Here is a 27,716-nt window from a genome sequence, read left to right on the forward strand (position 1 = left end):
ATGAAAGATAATCTTATCACATTGTTTTGATGAAAAGCAAAGCATTGTATGTGTAGAAAATTAGTTATCAGTTATACCATTCACAAGGTGACTTAGAACAATTAAAAAGATAACTATGGATAATTAGTAATAATATATACTTTCTTTGGTAAATGAGGATAGGTAGGGTGGTAAAATGAAAATAGGAGATGAACAGGGACAATGCTAGAAGCAAATTTATCACAGTGTTAACTCTCTTTGGACATAGAACTATGAGTGATGTTTTTTCTTCTATTTTCCAAAGTTTTTATTCTAGGTATGTTTTTAGTAGAATAGAAAAATGACCTTTAAATAATTCTGAGCTTTAATATTATTTGTCTTGGAAAATATGAAATTACATTAGAGCCTTTGGATTTTTAGGCTTAAGGCATTGGTGTAGAAATATGCTGCTAAAAAGATAGGTTGCAGAAATAAGAAAAACAAAATACTTGCATAAATTTGTCCAAATACACTGTGTAGTGGATTGTATTTTTGTTCACCAAAATTTGCTTCTCCTCCCTGGAGAGAATTCTACTACACTACTTGTTGGAGTCAGGTTTAGCCATGTTCACAAAATGTGAGCAGAAATGGTATATATATCATTTTGGGGAAAAAGCTTTAGAAGCCTATTTGTGCATCATTATACCCTCTTTTTCTTTTGCCACAATGACTGGCAAAGTGAGGTTGTTCCATCAGCCTGACCCCAGAGGAAAGGTGACTTGGAGTCACAGTTCCATGGACATGTTGGGAGTGTAGAATGGACATGTTGCACGAGTGAAAAATAAACCTTTGAAGTCACTGAGATTTTGAGGTCATATGTTAACTGAAGCATAACACCCTATCCTGTCTGAGCAATATCTGAAATGGTGGGATAGGAGAAATATTTAAAACAAATACTGTAGTTTGTTATAGGTTTCCTAAAGTAGTAATCTTTGGCTATATTTTAGATTAAGGATTGGCAGACTTTCTGTAAAGGGCGTAGCTTTGTGGATTATGTACTCTGGTACAGCTACTCACCTGTGCTGTTTCAGCCCCAGAGCATCCATAGGCAATACATAATGAATGAGAATGGCTCTGTTCTAAAAAAAGTTAGGCCAAAAACAGGTGGGCCAGATTTGGTCCAAGGGCCTCAGTTTGCAGACCCTTATTCTGGATCACAGACTCATAGAATCTTGGGGCTGGAAGGAACTTTTAAGTCTTCAAAATAATCATTGTCTGTGTGAGAATTCTTTCTTCAGTGTCCTTGATAAGTAGGCAGGCTAGCACTTAGCCTCTTGAAGTGATGTTAGTGGTGGCCTGCTATCCTGGAAGGCAAGCCAGCTCATTTTCAAACAGGTCTGATTGTTCCAGTGAGCTAAAATTCACATCTCTTTAAATACCATCCACTGGTCCCAGGGCTTCCTCTTAGACACTAAAGCATAAATTCAAGCACTGTTGTGTCCTTCCATGTGATATTCATGCTAATTCAACCCACAGCTCTCCAAAGCAAGGATATGCCCAGTTCTTTGAAAATGTGCTTTCAGCACTGCGGCCACACCTTTTCACTGCCCTTAACATATCTGAATGTTAAAATCCTACTTAGTTTTTAGGTTCAGCTCAGTCAAGTGTTTGTCAGCTCCCTGTTGCCACAGAACTTTTTTTCTGACACATTATTCATTTCAAGTTGAAAACGCATTTGTGGAATCTCTACTAAACTCTAACTAAGCAGGATGATTGAAAATATGGGCACTGAGATACGCTTACGATGAAATAAGAATCCTAGCTTCAAATAGCATAAGTAGTAAGTGCTGTGGGATGCCTGATTAAAACTGCTGGTTGTTTTGAATTGGTTATCAACTTGAGTTCCAAAATACCTTAAAGGTTTCACAGTCTTAAAATTATATATACAGCTGACCCTTACATAACATGGGTTTGAACTGCACAGGTCCACTTACATGTGGATTTTTTTTTTGAATAAATATATTGGAATATTTTTTGGAGATTTGTGACAATTTGTTAAACATTTTCTGTAGCCTACTTTATTGTAAAAATATAGCATATAGTAATACATTTAACATACAAAATACGTGTTAATCTACTGTAAAGCTTTCATTCAATAGTAGGCTAGCAGTAGTTGAGATTTTGGGGCATCAAAAATTCAACTGTGTGTGGTGGCAGGGAGTTCGGCATGCCAACCCCTGTGTTGTTCACATGTCAATTGTAGTAATAATTATATTTTATCAAGTTCTATGATTATGGGTTTTGCATAGTGAAACAATGTGGATAAAATTACAAACAATACAATTCAGGTTAATGTTAACATGTGAGTACGTGAGTGATACTCTTGCTGAAATAAATTGTTGCTCATAATGTGTATGTGGTATGAACTGGTACATTGCATTTATTTTGTGTTTGTCATGGCTGTCCAAATGTGGTGGTGGTGATGGCTTTTTTTTTAATTATGGCAAATTGCACATAATAAAATGTACCACTTTAACTGTTTTTATGTATACAGATCAGTAATGTTAAGTGTAGTCACATTGTTGTGCAACCAGGCCCCAGAGCCTTTTCATCTTGCAAAACTTGAATTCTCCCCATTAAATAGCTTCCCATGTCCCTAGCTCCTGGCAACCACCATTCTACTTTGTTTCTACGAATTTGATCATGCTGGGTACCTCAAAGAAGTAGAATCACAGTATATGTCTTTTTGTGACTGACTTATTTTACTCAGCATAATGTGTTCAGGGTTCATCCAGGTTGTAGCCTGTGTTATAATTATCTTCTTTTTAACAACTGAGTAAAAGACCACATTCTTCCAGGACATTTAAAGCAATCCAAGATTTTGTAGCAAACCTGGGCACTGAAGTCAAATGGCAGGGCTTGGTTAAGAATTGGCTACCTAGGTATCTCCAAAAGGCTTGTTTTTGTTCAGTAAGAATAGTTTTGAAATGAAATTAACAATCTCACAGAGAACTTGTGATGCCAAGACTATATATATATTGTTGAATTCCAATAGGAATCATTGGTGGGGAAGATTAAGTATGTAAAGTGCCTGACTGGGAGAGGCACTAAGTTAATGTTAATTTTCTTAGTTCTTATCTGCTTGTGGTTATGAAGCAGTTTACGACAGCTTTATTTTGCTCTACAAAGAGGTGAATGTTTTTAATAACATTAACATATATTGGGGTTACTAAAATTAACATACAAATGTCTACTGATACAGAAAAGAAAAAAATATTTTTGAGTTTTATCATGATGTATAAAAATTTGCCCTTGTTATTATTTTGTTGAGTAAATGTGTTAAGAACACTTACTCTATAATAGGATATTTTGAGTATTGTGTATCTCTTTAAAAATATATTTTGTTAAATATAATGGCTAAGGGAAAGTGACAATTAATCTTATATTTCTGTGTCAAATATTTAGGGTTATTGCTAGTAAAAATGATTCCCAAATTGCTCTGACATAGATTTTCCAAGCATATTGCTTGGAATATTTTTCAGATAATCATTAGCCTCGTCAGTGAAGCAGCAAGTGAAAAGAATGTATTTACTGTTTTTCTGCGAATGTCTTAGATCTTCTGTGCTGGTATTTTAATGGACAGTTTGGGAGTTAATGTAGGCAATTTGGGATGTGTGATAATGATCAATATTGCTTGTAGTGGAAGTAATAGAAGTGAAGACCTCTTAAATCTTTGTCTTCTACTCACAAACATTGTTAGCATGTAATACTATCAGTTATAGAACTTCCGTTAAGAAGACAAACTCAGTGAGCAGAAAGTTTGGTAAAACACACCTCATGAAAAAGCTAAACAAGGTCATCAGAGCACTATTACTGACTTCTTGATGGGTTGTTGAGTTGGGTTTGTAATACAGATTTTGTTTTCTGTGATGGTATTTCATATGATGGAGCGTATTTGTAATGGAATGTGAGGCAGTGATAAAAAGGGAATTTGGAAGCTAAATAGATTTGTAATAGTTTAGGTCTGAAAGGCACCTTAGCAGTCATTCTCTCCAGTAATCCCAGTTGACCTCGGTCACACTAAAGCGCAAACACAGAAAACTTGTCAATGTCACCCAGTCAATTACAGCTGTAGCTACACTGAACTCAGGACTTTTGATCTCCTATTCACTATATTTCTCTTATACCACGTTTTATATTGGTCTGAATACAGACAGTGTTTCCTTTAAGTACTTTCCATTAATTGACTTAAACTTCTTGACTTTTGTACCTGTTACGTGTAAAAGACGTTGTAGTTTATTAGATAGGATATGTGAATTTTGACTTATCTTTACCAATGTCTTGCTAATTTATATATTTGTTATTTTCTTTGTTTACACTTTTTCTGCTTTAGTTTTTTAATCTGTAAAATTTTATGCAGTATTGACCTGCTTTGCATTCTCTCACCAGTTTGTGAAAGTCTTCAAATTTTGTTTGCTGAAGATAATGCACAGAATTGTATAATAGCTTTGTGAAGGATCATATATATCATCCAGTTTGGGGTCTCGTTTTGTAAATGAGGAAACTGAGGCTAACTGAGCACAAGACATCATCTCTTTTCAGTGTTAACCTGCAACTGGAGACCAGGCCTCTCTGTTGGGCTGGAGCATGTTCAGGTTGACCAAGTATCAGTCTTTGGTGACACAGACCTGGACCTGAATTGTGGTTGTTCCACTAGCTTTGTGTGACTGGAAAGTTACCTTGATCTCACCAACCTTTGATATGTTTTTCTTTAAATTACTGCCTAAAAGTGAAGCTGTTCATAAGGAACTTCAAGTGCATAATGAATGTAATTTGTTTGTTTAAAAATTTAGAACTTGAAGGAAATAATTTGGTTGGTGCATGTCCCTTTAAAACAATCTTTTGTTAGAACCAATGCTTTTTTTTTTTTTCCTTATGTGAAGTCATCTTTGGGGGCTCCTGAGCCTCAGAGACACCCTTTTTTATTTAAATGATCTTCACCAAAATGTCTGTGGTAATCTGTGGTGATGATTTTTGTTGTGATTAAGTTGCCTTTTTTACATTCTAATGTATTAAAAAATGATATGTACAATGAAGATGTGTAATGAGTATTGGGGGATGTTAATTTTATTTAGTATTTGAATTGGTCCAGTTGGTTTAACTTGATTAAGCTTGTTTATACCAGTGTAGGAAATGAAATGGTTATTAGATCTCTAAAAGCTCATTTAGTTTTAACATTCTCTAGAGTGTAACATTGGTTATAAAGATTTGGAGGATAAAATTTCCCTGAATGTATACTTTTGTTTGATTCTTCATTTTCTTTTCTTGTCCAGTATGTCAAGGACATTCTTGAAGAAAGGGTACTGAAGGGTGGCAACAAGAGAAGGACTTGTAGGTGGTATTATGGATTGAAAGCATGTGATGATTTATATAGAGAGAGCAGCCTGAGGCAAAGTTCTTTCCTCCTGCCTGCTTTGGAATGAGATAGAAATAATGATACTAGTAGTAGCTGACATAAATTCTTACTACGTGCATGGCACTTTTCTTAGCCATTTATAATTTTTAGCTCTTCTAATCCCACAACAGCCCTCTGAGGCACTGTTATCCCCAGTTTTATATGAGTAAACTAGGGCCTTGGAAAGTTAAGTAACTTGACTACGGTCCACACAACTAGCAAGTGATAGAGCTAGGATTTGATCCCGTTCAGTCCCACTTTGCAGTCTGTGCTGTTTGGCCTAGTTTGTGGGTGATTGAATAAATTTTTTAGAATTGAAGTATTAATACTACTTGCACTTCACTTTTGCTAGAGGGGTGAACTCTAGGCAAGTCTGTGATCCTTTGGGGATATGAGTTAATTCAACAAATACTGAGCACCTGCTTTGTGCCAGACATGGAAGTGAGTAAGACAGACAAGGTTCCTGCCTTCAGGGATTACATGTTTCAAGGAAAAATTGGACACAAACAAGTAAATAAGGTCATTTCAGATTGTTACCAGTACTGTGAAGAAAATTAACTGGTGTAGTAGATTGCAGGGATGGAGTCCATTGTGTATGTCTCACAAAGCTTGGTTCATAGACTTAATTGGAGTTGGATACTCTCCCAAACACTTTTCTCTAATTAGCCCACGTTGCTGAGTTAAAAAATAGTGTTAAATACAAAATGAATTTATTATGCAGCTCTTTAGAGCTATTATTTATAATCTTTTGAACTCATAATGTGAGAGTTTGTTCTGCTAAAGAAATAGAACCTAGAGAGAGATACTATTTTTAAAATTTCAAAAAACAGTCAAAATGAGGGCAGCCACTGGCCACTGTACATGCCTGGCTGTTTAGGGTAATGGAGGACTCCTGGCTGCTGTCCACAGTGCACTATTGGCAGTTCTGCTTTTGTTTGGAAGTTTGGGCCACCATGTATGAGCATATGTATTCTTCCACCATTTTTTGTAGGCAGGATCCTCAAGTCATCATTATATGAAAGGAATTTTGATTTCATAGTACTTAATAGCAGCTTTTATATTGAGCACCTTCTATGTTCCAGTCTTATTTATTTGTAAAGAAAGGAGAAAGCTTAAAGGAGTTAAGGACTTGTCCAAGGCTCACAGCTAAAGAATGTTAAAGCAGTGCCACTATATGCAATCAGTAGTGTCAAATAAATTCTACTCTAGAAGAATTTACCAAGAATTAATCAATATGGCATATCTGTATGTGCTATGTTAGATTTTTCTCTTCCTCTAAAGACTAAAACCTAATTAGATAGTTACCATAATAAAAGTTTTTATTTTGATCCTTGAACCTGTGTAACTTGGGCTGAAGGAAAATGTATTGCTTGAATAACAGTAGATATATAAGCTTCCTGTGACTCCATTCCCCACCCCCACCCGGGGTCCAGCTCTTGCTAGGGGAGGTGTGATTCAGAGCTCTCATTAAGATAATAGGTGAAAGAGAAAAGCTATTGAAAATAATTAGTGTAATGTGATACTAGTACTGCTGGTCATAACTTCAGTAGGTCAGACATTTGTTTTTATGGGAAAGCATAAGTTACATTGATACTTGTTTAAGATACTTACCAATAGTTTTATTAAGAAAAAATAATGTGAAACAAAATTGAAAAAAAATATTTCTTGGCCTGCAGATTTTTTTTTTTTGTATTGGTGAACTTTATTGTTTGCCTTTGATGCAAGTTCATAATAGGAAACTGAGTAAGATTATTTTAACTTTTCTTATATTTTCTTAAATAAAATTAAAATTATTAAGCTTCATAGGAGTAAAACTATTAATAAGCCCAATAGTAAGTTTGCTCATAGTACATATGAGCAATTTATCTGACTACCATTGTATTACTCTGTAGGATTAATTGTAGTCTCTTAGACTGATCCATAAATTAGTTTATAGTTAATTTTTTAAAACATAGGATACCAATATCAAGGTCATATAGCCATCCAGATGTGGTCATAAGTTTTAAAATATGTGCTCTTATTATTAGTTTTTGGTTCATGACTTGAGTTCTGTTTGCTCTTCTCAGCATCTCTTAGCAGTGGATGCTTTTGTGTTGGTTCTCTAGCAGCCAAGGAAGAGGATGTGCTAAGGCAAAATGGCTTTATCACTTTGCGATTTAGCTCCCAGCTTTGTTTATTAGCAGCACAGCCAAGGAGAAAGTGAACAGTGCTTTGTTCTTTAAATTGGCCTGTGTAAGGCATTATTCACATAGGGCTCTACTTTCTTTATATATAAAACTTTTAATATATTTTCATATTAACTTAACAGATCCTTCTGCTGAGGAGTTGAGAAAGCTAATGATGTTGCATGGAGGTCAATACCATTTGTATTATTCCAGATCCAAAACAACACACATTATTGCCACAAATCTTCCTAATGCCAAAATTAAAGAATTAAAAGGAGAAAAAGTAATTCGGCCAGAATGGATTGTGGAAAGGTAAGGTTGATTTTTAATTAAATTAGTAAGTTTTAAAAATTGGGAATACTTATTTCTATATAAACATTTAACTAACTTACATTGCCTTTTATAGATGAAAAGTAATTAATGTCTTAACACTACTATACTCTTTAACCTCACGCTAAGAGAAGTATGTTAGTGTTCTGACAGCCTCAGCTGCCAGGAATTAGGAGAGAGGACTCCCAACAGCGGGAAGCAGTGATGGGAGGGGCTTGACTTAGCATGTTATTCATTCAACAAACACTTGTGCACCTAATACGGGCTAGGCCATGCTGTATGTAATTGGGAAATACCATGAACAAAGATACCCTCACCTACGTCTTTGAGTTTATGTTCTATTGGGGAAACAGAATTATATGCTTCATATATGAGTAAATTGTATGTTAAAAGTTAATACATACTAAGGAGTTAAAAGATTGGGTATTCTAGATCCTGGACAACCGAGAGTGGGGACAAGGCAGAAGAGCACTCTGAGGTGTTATCAATGTCTGTTTTTTAGTTCTTATATTATGGTTCCTCTGCTGTTGGTTTGGAAGTGGTATGTTGTAAATCAGTAGTGACCATTCATGTTCATTTCCTAAGTTTAAGTATGTCATCTGGAACCTTGGTGATGAGCCATAACTTAACGTGATTTATAGTTGGCAGTGGTATATAATATATATGAGTGATAGCTAAATTTATGAAAGTTAAAAGTGAAAATATTAAAATAATTTCATGTGTGAATAGATTATAATCAGTATACGAGGGAATGGTCAGACTGTATAATGGAGTACTAATGAAACTTAGAAATTAATTTTTTAGTCAACTGCCAAGCTTTGTTTTAACCCTAACTCTCTAGTTCTGACATCTTCCTTTAGTTTATTCAGCAGATTTAGTGCCTTTGTACTGCAGATTCAGTAGCATAGGTCTGGGAGAGGCAGGCAGTACATGGCAGTGAAAGAGGCTGTAGTTGGGCTCTGGGGGCATGTCCAGGTCACATCCAAACTCAGGGATTCCGTTTCCCTGTAATCTTGTGTAACTTTGAGAACAGTAATACAGTTATTTGAACCTTGTTTCCTCATTTATAAGTGAAGGTGAATATCTACCTGCTATGATTATGTAAGAACCGGAATAATTTGTGCAAACTACGTAGCACAATGCCTGGCACATTGTAGAGGTGTAATATATGAGAAGTTAATGTTTTATTTTTATTCTGTAAACATTAGCCAGTATTAGAAAATAAATTCCAAAAGGTCAAAAGTGCATTTTTAAAAACTGCTTTTGGCTCCAGAAAGCCGAATGTGTTTTATAGTTGAAGGATTTCTTAAACCTTGGAGGATTACTTGGAATGCCTGCCCCTAGAACACCTCCCTGATTGCTTGCACTGAGTTCTCATGACCTAGCCACTATCTTTTCATTATATAGGATCCATGAATATGGCTTTTAGCTGTGTGTCTCCTTAGAAAGTTGTGATATCTTTAGTACCAGAAGTTAATACCATTCCAGAGTTCAGCCAGACACTGTTACTTACAGGCAATCCTCTTGTTGCATTAGGGTTAGAATCTCGGCTTGAGGATCAAAGAGCTAAAACAGGAGGATTCAGAATCCAGATTTTTGAAGTCTTTTTTGGGCCTGCTTTTTGCCATTTGATTAACCTTGTTATAGATGAATTGACCCATGTGGAAATGGCTCTATCTGGGCATATATCTTAATACATAAATGCCCAGTGTCTGCTGTGTCATAGCATAGAATCCTTTTAGTTGAATCACAGTACTGTTCTCTTTCATGCTGTAATCCCAATCTTGTTCATCTCTTCTTCTCTTCTACTGTGTTAATGAGTTTTATTCTATTTAAAATTTTGAGCAGTAAATTAGCTATTTAATGGATTATACATGAAATTCTTTTCTATAAATAGTTTTTCTGTTTTTAGTTTGAGGAGTTTAAAAAGCAGCCACCACTTGAGTCTCTGGGGTAGTTATTCTGCTTTGATGAGAATTATCCAGTGTCTGTGTATGTGCCATTAAACCTGAGTTAACTGTTGCATGATAACAGACCACGACTTCTAAAGAGGCAGGGGAGCCTCTTAATGAGAAGCTTCTGTGCATTAGTTTAAAGCATGCGATTATTTTACAGAAACCCTTGCCTTGTAAATCTTACACTTGGATGTTAGTGATGTTCAGATTTTTGTCATGACCCTTTTCTTCAGACAGTCTTACACTGAGATTTTTTTTTTTAGCTTTTATATAGCTAGATTAAAAAAATTTTTTTAAGGTATCATTGATATATACTCCTTATGAAGGTTTCACATGGAAAAAACAATGTGGTTATTACATTCACTCTTATTATTGAGTCCCCCCCATACCTCATTACAGTCACTGTCCAGCAATGTAGTAAGATGCCACAGAGTCCCTTTTTGTCTTCTCTGAGCCACACTGCCTTCCCCGTGACCCCACACACACTATGTGCACCAATCATGATACCCCACAATCCCCTTCTACCTTCCTCCCCATCCGCCCTCCCCTACCTCTCCCCTTTGGTAACTACTAGTCCCTTCTCGGACTCTGTGAGTCTGCTGCTATTTTGTTCCTTCAGTTTTACTTTGTTATCTCACTCCACAAATAAGTGAAATCATTTGGTATTTGTCTTTCTCTGCCTAACTTATTTCACTGAGCATAATACCCTCCATCTCCATCCATGTTGTTGCAAATGGTAGGATTTGTTTCTTATGGCTAAATAGTATTTCATTGTGTATATGTACCACCTCTTTTTTATCCATTCATCTACTGATGGACTCTTAGGTTGCTTCTATACCTTGGCTATTGTAAATAGTGCTGTAATAAACATAGGAGGGCATATGTCTTTTTGAATCTGAGAAATTATATTCTTTGAGTAAATTCCTAGGAGTGGAATTCCTTGGTGAAATGGTATTCCTATTTTTAATTTTTTGAGGAACCACTATATTGCTTTCCACAATGGTTGAACTAGTTTACATTCCTACCAGCAGTGTAGGAGGGGTCCCCTTTCTCTGCATCCTCGCCAGCATTTGTTGTTCCTAGTCTTTTCTTTGTGGGCCATCCTAAGTGGTGTGAGGTGATACATCATTCTGGTTTTAATTTGCATTTCCCTGATAATTAGTGATGTGGAGCATCTTTTCATGTGCCTGTAGGCCATCTGAATTTCTTCTTTGGAGAAGTGTCTGTTCATATCCTCAGTGAATTTTCTAATAGGTTTATTTGCTTTTTGGGTGTTGAGGTGTGTGAGTTCTTTATATATTTTGGATGTTAACCCCTTGTCAGATATGTCATTTACAAATATATTCTCCCATACTGTAGGATGCCTTTTTGTTCTGCTAATGGGGTCCTTTGCTGTACAGAAGCTTTTTAGCATGATGTAGTCCCATTTGCTCATTTTTACTTTTGTTTCCCTTGCCCAAGAAGATGCGTTCAGGAAAAGGTTGCTCATGTTTATATTTAAGAGATTTTTGCCTATGTTTTCTTCTAAGAGTTTTATGGTTTCATGACTTACATTCAGGTCTTTGATGCATTTTTAGTTTACTTTTGTGCATGGGGTTAGACAGTAATCCAGTTTCATTCTCTTGCATGTAACTGTCCAGTTTTGCCAACACCAGCTGTTGAAGAGGCTGTCATTTCCTCATTGTATAGCCATAGCTCCTTTATCATATATTAATTGACCACATATGCTTGGGTTTATATCTGGGCTCTATATTCTGTTCCATTGGTCTATGGGTCTGTTCTTGTGCCAGTACCAAATTGTCTTGATTACTGTGGCTTTGTAGTAGAGCTTGAAATTGGGGAGCATAATTCCCCTGGCTTTATTCTTCCTTCTCTGGATTGCTTTGGCTATTTGGGGTGTTTTGTGGTTCCATATGAATTTTAGAACTATTTGCTCTAGTCCATTGAAGAATGCTGTTGGTGTTTTGATAGGGACTGCATTGAATCTGTAGATTGCTTTAGGCAGGATGGCTATTTTGACAATATTAATTCTTCCTATCCATGAGCATGGGATGTGTTTCCATTTATTGGTATCTTCTTTAATTTCTCTCATGAGTGTCTTGTAGTTTTCAGGGTATAGGTGTTTTCACTTCCTTGGTTAGGTTTATTCCTAGGTATTTTATTCTTTTTGATGCAGTTGTGAATGGAATTATTTTCCTGATTTCTCTTTCTGATAGTTCATAATTAGTGTATAGGAATGCAACAGATTTCTGTGTATTTATTTTGTATCCTGCAATTTGGCTGAATTCAGATATTAGATCTAGTAGTTTTGGAGTGGATTCTTTAGGGTTTTTTAGGTACAACATCATATCATCTGCAAACAGGGACAGCTTAGTTTCTTCCTTGCCAATCTGGATGCCTTTTATTTCTTTGTGTTCTCTGATTGCCGTGGCTAGGATCTCGAGACCTATGTTGAATAAAAGTGAGGAGAATGGACATCCTTGTCTTGTTCCCGATCTTAAAGGAAAAGCTTTCAGCTTCTTGCTGTTAAGTATGATGTTGGCTGTGGGTTTGTCATATATGGCCTATATTATGTTGAGGTACTTGCCCTCTATACCCATTTTGTTGAGAGTTTTTATCATAGATGGATGTTGAATTTTGTTGAATGCTGTTTTGGCATCTATGGAGATGATCATGTGGTTTTTGTCCTTCTTGTTGCTGTGGTGGATGATGTTGATGGATTTTCGAATGTTGTACCATCCTTGCATCACTGGAATAAATCCTACTTGATCATGATGGATGATCTTTTTGATGGATTTTTAAATTTGGTTTGCTACTATTTTGTTGAGTATTTTTGCATCTATGTTCATCAGGGATATTGGTCTGTAATTTTCTTCTTTTGTTCTGTCTTTGCCTGGTTTTGTTATTAGAGTGATGCTGGCCTCATATAATGAGTTTGGGAGTATTCCTATCTCTTCCAATTTTTGGAAAACTTTAAGGAGGATGGGTATTAGGTCTTCAATAAATGTTTGATAAAATTCAGTAGTGAAACCATCTGTTCCAGCGGTTTTGTTCTTAGGTAGTTTTTAAATTACCAATTCAATGTTGTTGCTGGTAATTGGTCTGTTCAGATTTTCTGTTTCTTCCTGTATTGGCCTTGGAAGGTTGTATTTTCCTAGCAAGTTGTCCATTTCTTCTAGGTTATCCAGTTTGTTAGCATATAATTTTTCATAGTGTTCTCTCATAATTTTTTTTTATTTCTTTGGTGTCCGTAATGATTTTTCCTTTATCATTTCTGATTCTGTTTCTGTGTGTAGACTCTTTTTTTCTTGATAAGTCTGGCTAGGGGTTTATCTATTTTGTTACTTTTCTTAAAGGACCAGCTCCTGCTTTCATTGATTCTTTCTATTGTTATATTCTTCTTAATTTTATTTATTTCTACTCTAATCTTTATTATGTCCCTTCTTCTGCTGACGTTGGGCCTCATTTGTTCTTCTTTTTCTAGTTTTGTTAATTGTGAGTTTAGAGTGTTCATATGGGATTGTTCTTCTTTCCTGAGGTAGGCCTGTATTGCAATATACTTCCCTCTTAGTATGGCCTTCGCTGCATCCCACTTTTGCAGTGTTTAATCATTGCTGTCATTTGTCTCCATATATTGCTTGATCTCTTTTTATTTGGTCATTGATGCATTGATTATTTAGGAGCATGTTATTAATCCTGCATGTGTTTGTGGGCTTTTTTGTTTTCTTTGTGTAATTTATTTCTAGTTTCATACCTTTGTGGTCTGAGTAGCTGGTTGGTATAATTTCAATCTTTTTGAATTTACAGAGGCTCTTTTTGTGGCCTAGTATATGATCTATTCTTGAAAATGTTCCATGTGCACTTGAGAAAAATGTGTATCCTGTTACTTTTGGATGGAGTGTTCTTTAGATGTCCATTAGGTCCATTTGTTCTAATACATTGTTTAGTGCCTCTGCCTCCTTAGTTATTTTCTGTCTGGTTGATCTGTCATTTGGAGTGAGTGGTGTGTTGAAGTCTTCTAGAATTAATGCATTACATTCTATTTCCCCCTTTAATTCTGTTAGTATTTGTTTCACATATGTAGGTGATCCTGTGTTGGGTGCATAGATATTTATAACAGTTATATCCTTTTGTTGGACTGACCCCTTTATCATTATGTCATGTCCTTTGTCTCATTACTTTCTTTGTTTTGAAGTCTATTTTGTCTGATACAAGTACTGCAACTCCTGCTTTTTTCTCCCTATTAGTTGCATGAAATATCTTTTTCCATTCCATTACTTTCAGTCTGTGTATGTCTTTGGGTTTGAAGTGAGTCTCTTGTTGGCAGCATATTAGACAGGTCTTGTTTTTTTATCCATTCAGTGACTCTGTGTCTTTCAATTGCTGCATTCAGACTATTTACATTTAGGGTGATTGTCGATAAGTATGTACTTATTGCCATTGGCCATTGTAGACTTTGGATTACTTTGAGATTTACAGTGTAGAATAGTTGATGAGAATCCTCACTAAGTCTGAGGAGAGGCAGAGAGTAGTTTAAAATCTTGTCTTGAGTTATTACAGCCAGATTTTGTTTTGTTGTTTTCATTTTGTCAAGCCTTTGTGGCATGGGAACCTGCCTCCCCTTTTTAAGTGATCACCTGGGTCTGCTGCAGGTTGAGAGGTGGTGGTGATTTACCATTCCTATTTCTCCCAGCTCAATGGGGTCTTCTCCTGGGAGCACCTGATTCCCAGTCAGAGTCTGTCCTTTCTCTCAGCTCCCAGAGAGTATGTTACTTGTTTGTCAGACACTCATGATGCTCTGAAGATCTCATAGTTTCTGATGTAGATTTGGCTTTTTTAAAAATTAGTCTTGATGTTATTTATGTTTTTCTCTCACAGCATTACAGAGTTCTTCTAAAACTATTGGCTAACTAACCCACACACACATTTCAGACTACCTCCCAGTGATTTATATGCAGTATTTTATTAGAAAATATATTTCTTGGTCTTCAGGAGCTAAAGAATGAATAGCTTAAACTTGTGGTATCTAGTGAATAACAATCTGGATCCTGTACAGGAAAAGCAAGGAGTCCTGTGCATATTTCTATGCTTGTTAATTTCCTTTTCTGGGCTCCTAGTGTCTTGATGGGTGGTTAGAAAGTTTAGATAATGGAGGTAAGACAAATGGAATTTTAGTTTTGAATGCATCAGGGTGATTTTTGCTTAATAATTGAATAAAAGGCAAAAAACAGCTCATTTCTTTCTTAGCACATAATTATATCCTTTCTTGCCTTAAGTCAACTTTTAAATAAGGAAGAAAATAGGTGCCTCAATGGATGGGCAGATATGTATGCAAGTGTTAGATGTTGTTTTTGTAAGTATGATCAGGACATTGACTAGAACCATAAAACAAAGACAGTGGTGTTGCTACAAGCTGTAATAAAAAGTTTGAAATAGAAATTAATGGAGTGATTTAGTTGCATCTTAATTTTTGTAAAATTTCCCAGAGTCTGGTTATAGCTGTCACTATAAATACATTGTCTGCTGATAGAAATAGGAAATGATTTAGAGACTTGTTAGATACAAAATTTTATGAAGTTTTATTTAAGAGAAAACTATTGGGGCTATAGGACAAAGCAAGAATTAAGACTCCCCAAAAGAGATGAATATTTAATTTGCAGTGAATATGTGTTTGACCCATTGTATAGAATGCAAACTCTTCTAGATATGTATCAGAATATGTTTTCAGTGTATATGGAAAAGCTCACGATATTTAAATAAACTATCTTCTGGTAAAGAGAAACTTCTTTTGGTTTTGAAATATGGATTTTGTTACTTGGCTCTTTTTTTTGTAAGAAGAATAGTAGAAAAATGTAGATATAGTCCCTTTGCCCTTAGCATAAGCTATAAAATTAGAAATGAAAATTAATCCCTGAGAGAATTTTTGAAAGAAGATCTTTTTAAAAATACAGTTCAGGTAATGTTTCTGTCCATATATAAATAGGTAAATGGATAACCAGGGACAATTAGGAATGTACAAGTGATATATAATGGTTTGGGCTTCAAATTAAAAGAATTCCTTGTCTAACATTACTGTGGTGCATTGGGCTTTAATTCCCTTTAGTTGGTATCACTGAGGATATTTGATTTTGAGACCTGCAGTATTTTAAATTGGGTCTCTCATATCATTCCCCATGGACTTAGTTATTTATATTAGCATAAAAATTCTGCTGGATGACGTGGCTCTTGTTAGGAGTTGTAACAAGATCTGCTACCCTTGTGTGTGATCATTGTTGACCCTAAAGCCTGCCCACCCTGGAATTCTGTTGGGCAGTGAGCATGATCATAGGGCATTTCCTTTGTTCATTGCACTGGTCTTAGTTTCAGATGTGCAGCGGGCACACTGGGCATAATTTCAATCTCTGCTTATCCCATAGTTATTGTTACATAAGATGAAAGGGGTAGAAGGCTAAGGTTAGGCTTCTCCTTTAGGTATTAAGTGCCTCTGCTTGTGGGTGGAGGAGCAGCTAAGATGGTAGCACTCTAGGAAGAACACAGTCCACAGGCAGTTGAGACCAATTGGGAAAGGAAGAAAAGTTAGTGTGATAAAGAGTAAGTTGGGATTTTGATTCTGATAGGTGAATAATGTTTTCTGTTGAATGTTAATGTTGATAAAATTTTCGATCTGATGCTAACTCTGTTTATGTAAGGTTAAATGTCACTAGTGTGTTCCTTTCTCATCATACTTCAGTGGTTTTAGCATTTGGATATAGTTTAAGATACTCTGGGCAGAGTTACTAAATACATAGTGACATAATTACATAAAGGACGTAGTCTGCCCTTTTTTATTATATAGTTACATTTTTAGGATATATCATCAGTATGTTTTCCTGTATTCACAATTGTTGACAGTATTTTAAATCATTTTGTAAGCCAGCCAGTCATTTCTCACATGGTTATTTTTTTAAGTTTTGTGGAGTGCCCTTTGAGAAAATAAAACTGTCAAAACTCTTGGGTTTATGAGACAATAAGAAAAGTATTTTTAGTCTGTATTTACTAATTTTATTAAATTTATCATTTTATTAATTATTTATAAATCCTAAATAGTTAAAGGATGATTGACTTAGTGTGTATTTTAGGTTTAAAGCCAAAATGTGGATATTAGCATATTGGTTGGCTATTTTTAAATTTGAATTGAAAACAGTATTTTTAAAGATAAAATAACCATATATAAATTAGAAAGCAAAAGTCAGCTTAAGACAGCTTAGTCTATTTGTTTTAGTTCTGAAGTACAGAAGGAAATAAATGCTTGAGAGTGTCAGTGTGCCAGAACCACCTAGTAAAGTGCTGGTGTTCCCCCCTGGGTTTTGCGGGTGATGTTTGACATGTAGTGAACTTCTGGAAGAGGAGTTCAGATGGTTTCTGCCCTCTTGGAATTCATACCCTCAGGTAGCCTGTCTCTGTCAGTCTTACACACATAAAAATTGTGTAAATTATTTGTTACTATTAAAGTTGAGGTTTTAATGTTGTCCTATTTTTCATTTTACAGTTTTTCACATCCATAGACCTGACATGAATTGTGGAAATTGGGAATCCTCATCCACTGTATTTAATTTAAAAAAACTTAATATGTGAGGTGGGATTTGAGAGAGTCTTGATGAGTTTATGTGAACTGTGTATTGGGGAGAGTTCTAAATGCTAACATCATGATGATTAAAACACTGACTAGTATAACTCTGTGCTTGCAGTTTTTCTCATCCTACTCTGTTATTTTTCCTCATGTAAGAGTGTTGGCTGTTAATTTTTAATTTCAGATAACCGTCTTTTCATGGGCAAGATGTCCTATTCTTAAGAGCTTAAGTACAATTATATTGTATTAGGGCCACTAAAACAGGAAGAAAGAATGAAGTAGGAAAACAGATGGCTTCTCATTGGGGAAATACTCCCATCATTATAAGAACATTGGTTTTTCATGAAGCTTTGTGCCCCCAAGTATTGAACTCTTAAAACTGGTGTTTCTGTTTTTGTTTCAGCATCAAAGCTGGACGTCTCCTTTCCTATATTCCATATCAGCTGTACAACAAGCAGTCCAGTGTGCAGAAAGGTCTCAATTTTAATCCTGTATGCAAACCTGAGGATCCCATGCCTGGTCCAAGCAATATAGCCAAACAGCTCAACAACAGGGTGTAAGTTTGTCTGGATTGGGAATAGTACAAAGCTAGTTTTTAGCAGAGGTTTTTGTAGTTTTTATAGTTTTTACAGCATCTGCTGTGTTGAAGTTAGAAACGAATCTAAAACCTGGCCATTCATATGTATTAAACATGTTGAAATATCTGTGTGGATGTCTTACCTAAAAAATTATTTTTATCATGAATGTTTCATAAGCAAGCTTTTCCAGTCCTTTTAGAATCCCATGTTTAATTAATGGATCTTAAATTCTCAGCAATAAAATTCCCCATGGATTTTTCTAAAATTAGTTCCACCCAAGTAATTTGCTATAGAATGTTGCTTTCTCAAAAACTGAACTAACTACTCCAGATATACTTTTGTTGTGTATACCTATATATAGAAAGACAATAAAAAGGTTGACATTTTTAGGCTATTTTGGAAAAATTCCATAACAATTCTGAATAAGTTATAAATACTTTGTATCAATGAAAATTTAGTTGATGACTCTCAGCGTTAACAGAGTTAGAGGTGACTCAACTTGATTTCTTGTGGCTGATTTTAAAAATTACATATTGATTTAAGCTTTAATTGCAACAATCCTGGATAAATTGGTTTCACAATTAATGGTGTGTTGTCTTAACTTGTATATCAGGTAGCTCATTATCATTAGCCTTCTCCTTATTTATTAAATTGCTTGCTTTGGGAGTTGGATATATTTTTTCCAAAAGACCAGGAGTCTAATTAACCTGGGAAGATCTGATATCACTACCTTCTGTAGTTTTTGTTGTTGTCATTCGTACTTTAACTTGTATTCACTTACAAGCATATTCAAATGTTTTTTACTTTACCTAAAAAAATTTTTAAATTAAGGTATCATTGATATACAATTTTATGAAGGTTTCACATGAACAACATTATGGTTATTAACATTGACCGATATTATCAAGTCCCCCACCCCACCACATTGCAGTCACTGTCCATCAGCATAGTAAGATGCTATAGAGTCAATACTTGTCTTCTCCATGTTATACTGCCTCCTCCGAGATCCCCCTACATTATGTGTGCTAATCATAATGTCCTTAGTCGACTTCTCCCACCCTCACCCCTTTCCTTTTGGGAACCGCTAGTCCACCCTTAGAATTTGTGAGTCTGCTGCTATTTTGTTCCTTCAGTTTTGTTTCGTTGTTACATTCCACAGATGAGTGAAATCATGTGGCACTTGTCTTCCTCCACCTGGCTTATTTGACTGAGCATAATACCCTAGAGCTCCATCCATGTTGTTGCAAATGGTAGGATTTGGTTTCTTCTACTGGGTGAATAATGTTCCATTGTGTATATATACCACCTCTTCTTTATTCATCTACTGATGGACACTTAGGTTGTTTCCATATGTTGGCTATTGTAAATAGTGCTGTGATAAGCATAGGGGTACATATGTCTTTTTGAATCAGGGATCTTGTTTTTGGGCAAATTCGTTTACGAGTGGAATTCCCGGGTCAAATGGTACTTCTATTTCTAGTTTTTTGAGGAACCTCCATTTTGCTTTCCACAGTGATTGAACTAATTCACATTCCCACCAGCAGTGTAGGAGGGTTCCCCTTTCTCTGCATCCTTGCCAGCATTTGTTGTTCCTAGTCTTTTCTATGTTGGCCATCCTAACTGGTGTGTGTTGATATCTCATTGTGGTTTTAATTTGCATTTCCCTGATAGTTAATGATGTGTAGCATCTTTTCATGTGCCTGTTGGCCATCTGTATTTCTTCTTTGGAGAAGTGTCTGTTCTTATCCTCAACCCATTTTTTAATCGAGTTATTTGCTTTTTGGGTGTTGAGGCATGTGAGTTCTTTTTATATTTTGGATGTTAACCCCTTGTCGAATATGTCATCTACAAATATATTCTCCCATACTGTAGGATACCTTCTTGTTCTACTGATGGTGTCCTTTGCTGTACAGAAGCTTTTTAGTTTGATGTAGTTTGTTCATTTTTGCTTTTGTTTCCCTTGCCTGAGGAGATGTGTTCAGGAAAAAAGTGCTTATGTTTATATTCAAGAGATTTTTGTCTATGTTTTCTTCTAAGAGTTTTATGGTTTCATGTCTTACATTCAGGTCTGATCCATTTCAAGTCTACTTTTGTGTATGGAGTTAGACAACAATCCAGTTTTGCCAACCACTTGTTAATAGGCTGTCATTTCCCCATTGTATATCCATGACTCCCTTATCGTGTATTAAATGGCCGTATATGTTTGGGTTTATATATGGGCTCTCTGTTCTCTTCCATTGACCTATGGGTCTGTTCTTTTGCCAGTACCAAATTGTTTTGATTACTGTGGTTTTGTAATAGAGCTTGAAGTCAGGGAGCATAATCCCCCAGCTTTAATCTTCTTTCTCAGGAAGAAATCCCTTCTCAGTTGTCTTCATATATTGCTTCATCTCTGTTTTTATTTGATCATTGACCCATTGATTATTTAGGAACATGTTGTTAAGCCTCCATGTGTTTGTGGGCTTTTTTGTTTTCTTTGCACAATTTCTAGTTTTTTTGTGGTATGAGAAGCTGGTTGTTACAATTTCAATCCTTCTGAATTTACTGAGGCTCTTTTTGTGGCCTAGTATGTGATCTATGCTTGTAATTGTTCCATGTACGCTTGAAAAGAATGTGTATCCTGCTGCTTTTGGGTGGAGTGTTCTGTAGATGTCTTTTAGGTACATCTGTTCCAATGTGTTGTTCAGTGCCTTTGTCTCCTTACTTATTTTCTGTCTAGTTCAGAGTGAGTGGTGTCCTTCAGAGTGAGTGGTGTGTTGAAGTCTCCTAAAGTGAATCCATTGAATTGTGTTTCCCCCTTTAGTTCTGTTAGTATTTGTTTCACACATTTAGGTGTTCTTATGTTTGGATGCATAGATATTTATAATGGTTATATCCTCTTGTTAGACTGACCCCTTTATCATTATGTAATGTCCTTTGTCCGCATTACTTTCTTTGTTTTGAAGTCTGTTTTGTCTGATACAAGTACTGCAGCCCTTGTTTTTTTCTCCTTATTAGTTGTATGAAATATCTTTTTCCATCCCTGCACTTTTAGTCTGTGTATATCTTTGGGTTTGAAGTGAGTCTCTTGTAGGCAGCATATAGATGGGTCTTGTTTTTTATCCATTCAGTGACTCTGTGTCTTTTGATTGGTGTATTCAGTCTGTTTACATTTAGGACAATTATCGATAGATATGTACTCACTGCCATTCCAGACTTTCGATTTATGATTACCAGAGGTTCAAGGGCAGCTTCTTTTCTATCTAACCATCTAACTTAACTTGTTTAGTACACTCTTTCAAACACAATCTAAAGATTTGTTTTTTCCTCCCTTCTTTTTCTTTCTCCTCCGCTCTTTATACATTAGGTGTCATATGCTGTACTTTTTGTGTATCCCTTGACTGACTTTGTGGGTAGTTGATTTAATTTTGCATTTGCTTAGTAATTAATTGGTTTACTTCCTTTCCTGTGGTTTTATTTTCTCTGGTGACTGCTATTTAGCCTTAGGAGCACTTCCATCTAGAGCAGTCCCTCCAGAATACACTGAAGAGATGGTTTGTGGGAGGTGAATTCCCTCAACTTTTGCTTATCTGGAAATTGTTTAATTCCTGCTTCAAATTTAAAATGATAATCTTCCTGGGTAGAGTATTCTTGGTTTGAGTCCCTTCTGTTTCATTGCATTGAATATATCATGCCACTCCCTTCTGGCCTGTAAGATTTCTGCTGAGAAATCTGATGATAGCCTGATGGGTTTTCCTTTGTAGGTGACCTTTTTTCTCTCTCTGGCTGCTTTTAATATTCTGTCTTTGTCCTTGATCTTTGCCATTTTAATTATTATATCTTTGTTTTGTCATACTTGGGTTTCTTGTGTTGGGAGGTCTGTGGACTTCCATGGCCTGAGAGACTATTTCCTTCCCCACATTGGGGAAGTTTCAGCAATTACTTCCTCAAAGATACTTTCTATCCCTTTTTCTCTCTTCTTCTTCTGGTACCCCTGTAATGCAAATGTTGTTCTGTTTGGATTGGTCGCACAGTTCCCTTATTATTCTTTCATTCTTAGAGATGCTTTTTTCTCTCTGTGCCTTTGCTGCTTTGTATTCCTGTTTTCTAATTTATGTTTCATTTCCTGTCTCCTCTACCTCGTCCCTCATCTAATCTGCTTTTAAACCCCTTCATTGTATGTTTCATTTCAGATACTGTATTTTTCAAAGTTTCTATCTGTTTCTTGAATTCCTTCCTGAGGTCTTGACTGTCTTTCTGTAGCTCCATGATCATGTTTCTGATTTTTATTTTGAAGTCTTTATCAAGAGGATTGGTGATTTCAGTCTCACTTAGCCCTCATTCTGGTGTTTGAGGGAATTTGGTTTGTACAAGAATCTTCTGCCATTTCATATTTCTAATGATTTTCTTGCAATAATAACTTGGTGTAGGTGACACCCTCAGTGCGCAGAAACTCTACTCTCTGGAGGTGCCCAGCACATGGAGCAATGATGGGGTCGCAGGTGAGAGGCACTGGTGCCTGCTGGGAGGAAAGAGCTCTTTCTCGCTTCCTGGCTTCAGTGCGTGCCTCTACTGCCAAGGCCATTGCACCAAGCAGGCAGGAAAGATCCTCTACGTTATGCCTTTGTAGCTGGTGTAGGTGGGGCCTTCCTCTGGCTGGCCTATCATGATGGCTGGGGCAGCAGGTTTGTGGATCGATGCTGGCTGAGAGGAAGGAGCGGCAGGCTGCCTATCGCAGTAGTGGGCCTCAGCACTGTGTTGCCAGCCAGGGGGTGAGTTGCGTGAAGTTCTGAAAATTCCCAACCTGCTGGATTCAGTGTACTGGGACGATTTTGTTCACCTGTCCTTTCTCTTGAGCAGCAAGCTTTGTGCAGTCTTTGCCCCTTTAGCTCCCCCTCTTACTTTTGGGAATTCTTTCAAAGTGCCTGCCTTTCTTTTGTCCCAGAGCAGCTGGTTGTGGGTACCTGTTTCCAAAAGCGGCTGCTATCTCTGTCTCTCTGAGTATTCTGCCTGTCTTTGCTTTCCAACCCTTCTAATCTCCAGAGCACCATGCCATGTGGGTTCGTGCTCCTGGATTAGATCTCCTGGGGTGGTGTTTAGCAGTCCTGGGCTTCTGCTCCCTCCCTGCTCCATTTCTCTTCCTCCCACCTGTGAGCTGGGGTGGGGGGAGGGCTCGGGTCCCGCCGGATCATAGCTCTGATACTTTACCCTTTTCCGTGAGGTCTTCTCTTATCCCCAGATATAGGTAGTTTGTTGTAGTCTTCTTTCCTGTTGCTCTTTCAGGATTAGTTGTATTTGGTGTATTTTCATGTTATGTGTGGTTTTGGGAGGATGTTTCTGCCTCACACCATTCCGCCATCTTGTTTAATCCTTTTTACCTAAAACTTTAAATTTTTTTAGTACAGCCAAGGGGTACAAGTAATATCAGAAAACCTTTCCAAACACATAACTTCATATTTTTTTATCCACACTAATAAAAGTAGAAAGTATGTGTTTTTTGAAATTCTTCTGTGAGTCAATTTTAAGATGAATTTACCTAGTAGATTTTACTTACTACATTTACTATTTTGTGTAATAAATGTATATCTACCAGTGTGTATTTCCAGGATAGCTACTTTGTAAATACCTGTTTTGTATTCTAAAAATATATAGTATAGAAAGAATGTATATTAGCAATGTGTTGCCTTGACAATATATGCATTTGTTACATATGTTGCTAGTATACATGTAAAAATCTTAATATTTGTAACACAGAAAACTAGATGTAAGACTTTTCTGACTTTTGTTGCTTCCTATGATCTTTATATTTTGGTTATCTTCAATAAATTTTATATATTTCTTGGAAAATCTTTTGTGACTTTTTGCTCTCTTGTCTTTATCTCTAGGGCCAGGTTTTCTCTTACATGTAACAAATTAGGTTTTCTTTCTTTACTTTTAATTATTTCCGGTTTGTCTTCTTTTTCCTTTTCACTGGTGTGATCATCTGAGGATTGGACCTACTCAGAGTAGGCTGTCATCCCATGAGAATGACAGCCAGAGCGAACCCAGAAATGTTTTGCATCTGACTCAAGTGTACCTTTACTATATATTTAGATTGTTACTACTAATAAGATACCATTGCTGGCATTGGGATGAGGGATTTTAGATTAAATCTGGTGACACTGGTCATCTCACCAATGCCTTGGTACTATGTGTGGCACCCTCATCTGAAGCTTGAACTATAATTGAATTAATGCTATGGATGTTTTTAAGTATAATGAATTACTGCTCTCTAATTCTGGTTTTTATTACTTAGATGATTCTTGTGAATGGAAATAGATTTTGTCTTTATTAACAGAGCATTACCAAGTAAATGTCTAAAGGAGCCAGGATGTGAATTTAGCATAACATTTGTCATAGGTCCTGCATTTATAAACCTGTCATCAGAAAACTTGGTCCAGTTTGCATTGGGCTACCCTGACATCTAAATATGCTTTTCTTAGAAAAGAAATGCCATTTCCCTTGATAATAGGGCAAGCATCCTCATTTTTCCAGGTATAAATTTTACTGAATTATGCATACAAATTGACCTGGTTCTTTTTATCTACTTATGTACAACAGTTGGTCCCATTGACGGTTTAATGAATATATTCTGTCAGTGTTCCCTTAGTGAAACTAACTGACCTCAGGATTGTAGCAGTGTTGGATTAAATGTGTTGAATAGTGCCTTGCATAAAACTAAAATTAAAGCTAGGAATAAGAATTCAAGTAAGGTTTCTTACCCATTTTTATGGGAATTATTCATATTAACTCCTCATTTAGTAACTACATAGTAATTGCCAGGCACTGTGTTACAAACTGGGTAGTTAGAGCTCACAGATTCCAGTTAATTTTTAGTGGGAAAAGTAATTGGAAATAGTTTTTCTGAGTTTTCTTCAACGTGAAGGTGATTTCTGTTGTATTTCTTCATTGGGAGTGTCTGAAGTTTTAAAAAAGAAACTAAAAGGCTGTTAATGTTCTAGAATTTTCCCAGTTACCATACTACCCTGATTTAGGAAAGAACTGACTTTTATTGGAAGACAAAATATAAAATTTATGGCTTACTTTTTCAGTTTTGGTCAGAGGGATATTGAAGTTTCACTAAGACAAAGTTTAAATGAAAAATTATTTTAGTCCTAAAGTCACAGACATTATCAACTTAAATCCTTTTTTTCCCTGCTTTAGAAATCACATAATTAAGAAGATTGAGGCAGAAAATGAAGTCAGAGTCAATGGAACAAATAGTTGGAATGAAGAAGATGCAAATAATGGTTTTAGTTTTGTGGAGCTTGAACAGCTCTTTCCAGGAAGGAAACAAAATGGAATTCCCCATCACAGAGACGGCTCTGCCATTTTTAATGGACACACTCATAGCTCTAATGGTGCCTTAAAGACCCAGGATTGCTTGGTGCCCATGGGCAACAGTGTTGCCAGCAGGCTTTCTCCAGACTCTGTCCAAGAGGAGAAGGCTGAGAACAGCACGGACTTCAGAGACTGCCTAATGCAGCAGCCGCAGCAGAGCCCTAGAAGCACAGACGCTTTGCGGAGTCCACACAGAACTAATTCCTTCCCCTTATCATTTTTGCACAGTCACACTAGAATAAATGGTGCTCACCACTCCACTGTTCAGGGGCCTTCAAGCACAAAAAGCACTTCTTCAGGACCTACTCTTAGCAAGGCAGCACCTTCAATGCCCTCCAGACCCTCAGACTGCAATTTTATCTCAGACTTCTTTTCCCGTTCAAGACTGCATCACATATCAACGTGGAAGTGTGAATTGACAGAGTTTGTCAATACCCTACAAAGACAAAGTAGTGGTATCTTTCCAGGAAGAGAAAAGTTAAAAAAAATGAAAGCAGGCAGGTCCTCACTTGTTGTAACTGACACAGGTAGATACTTACTAAAATTGTTATTTAAAAAACAAACATGCTTGATCATTTTGTTCTTAAACTCTCATTGCTTTTCTGATCTATGCTAACCTCTTGTAAAAGTCTTCAGGAATATCAAGTTATGTAAGTTACAGAAATATAACATAGAAAACTTCCGTAATTATTAGAGTATTTTTTACAAAACTAGGTTTAAATGTGGCTAAGAAGTTCTTCAGGTAATTTTAAACAGTAACAACTGTGGTATTCTGATCATCCATCATGTAGATCTTACCAGTTGGTGAAGTTTTGAACTGTGTAAAATATAACATTGTATTCAGTGCTTAAGCTCCTGTAAGAATGAATTGGTTTCGTAAAAGTAACTCAATTCCTACAAGCTTGCATCATAATGATTTTCAAAATAATGAAATAACTTTGATAAAATAGCTGTTGTAATTATGGTGGTAAAGTATTTTTACATAAAAATATAAAAATGAAATTGTATTTTGTTTTTTGATACTTAGCATCAAAAACAAACAAAATCAACAACAGGCTGTATTTCTGTGCCTATCATAGATTAGTATTTGGTTGAGGTTTTAGTTGCTTTTTATAGGTTATATATAATTTTCTTTTTTAAGGGAGCATGATCTCAGAGATTATCTAATATTGCCCTTTAATTTATAGCTGTGGAAACTGAGGTACAGAGGGAAACTCATGGTTCTGTTCTAGAAAATGATAGTCCCTCTATGTGGGTTTTTCTGTAATATTTTGCTGTGCTTGATGTATTTCTAAATGCTTTTTGTTATTTATGAAATATTTCAGAATAATGTTATAGGTATTAGATTATCCTTACATCATACCTTGGCCTTGTAACCTAAAGGTCATATAATTTTGAAAGCTTTTAAAGAACTATTATAAATTAGTTCCACAAATGGGAATAAAATGATAAATTTTTATATTGTATGAAAGCATTCAGTAGGTATTTTGTGTATGCTTTCTGAACTACTTGATGGTTTAAAGCTGTTATTTTAGGTTGTTTACGTTACATGTATAGAATACTTTTATACAGCAGAATTATAACTGTACAGACTTACAAATAATTTCTTGAGGTAATATGGAGAATAGGGTAGCAAGGAAGTACATGGCTTTGGAGTTAAGTGACATGGTCTGAGTCCAAATCTTGGCTCTGCCACTCTTAGGGTGCAGGACCATGGGCAAGTTAGTTCTACTCTCAGACCTCAGTTTCCTCTCAGCAGCTAAGTGGCAGACAGTTCATGATGCTCACTTCATGGGGCTGTGAGCTGAAGGAAGATGGTGTGAGCAAAGACTAGTGCCTTGGATGTAGTGAGAACTAGGTAAATGTTCTCACCATCCCAGGTCGGTGAGTAGAGTAGTATGAACCTTTTGCGGAGTAAATGTCGGTTTTTGGAAGCCTGTTGTGAAAACCAACCCTTAGTAGAGTTGACCCTTGAACAACATGGGAGTTAGGGGTGTTGAGCCCCTAACAGAGTTGGCTCCCCCGCACAGTTGAAAATCTGTATGTAACTTTGACTGCCCATAGCCTACTGTTGACGAACACATTTTTTATATGTATTTTAGACTGTATTCTTGCAGTAAAGTAAGCTAAAGAAGAGAAAATGATTTGCAGATTATCACAAATTTTCAAGAACTTTTACAATATATTTACTGAAGAAAAATCCATGTATAAGGATCTGCACAGTTAAAACCCATGTTGTTCAAGGGTCAATGTACTAGTATTCTTAAATAGGAAAACTCCTTTACAAGAACAGAACTTTTTACAGGC

The 27,716-nt window shown here is 36.1% G+C and overlaps 1 protein-coding gene across 5 annotated transcripts in view; it reads left to right on the top strand.

Moving 5' to 3' along the window:
• The window catches only part of REV1 (REV1 DNA directed polymerase), a 112,228-nt gene that overhangs the window by 42,085 nt on the left and 42,427 nt on the right, over positions 1-27,716 (top strand). For all 5 annotated transcript variants that reach the window (XM_036880056.2, XM_036880053.2, XM_036880057.2 and 2 more), the window contains 3 exons: positions 7,722-7,890; positions 17,876-18,028; positions 25,233-25,936. In XM_036880056.2, coding sequence (XP_036735951.2) covers positions 7,722-7,890; positions 17,876-18,028; positions 25,233-25,936 — 1,026 coding nt within the window. The remainder of the gene's footprint in view (positions 1-7,721; positions 7,891-17,875; positions 18,029-25,232; positions 25,937-27,716) is intronic.

This window comes from Manis pentadactyla, chromosome 2 (assembly GCF_030020395.1).
Source record: "Manis pentadactyla isolate mManPen7 chromosome 2, mManPen7.hap1, whole genome shotgun sequence".
NCBI lineage: Eukaryota > Metazoa > Chordata > Mammalia > Pholidota > Manidae > Manis > Manis pentadactyla.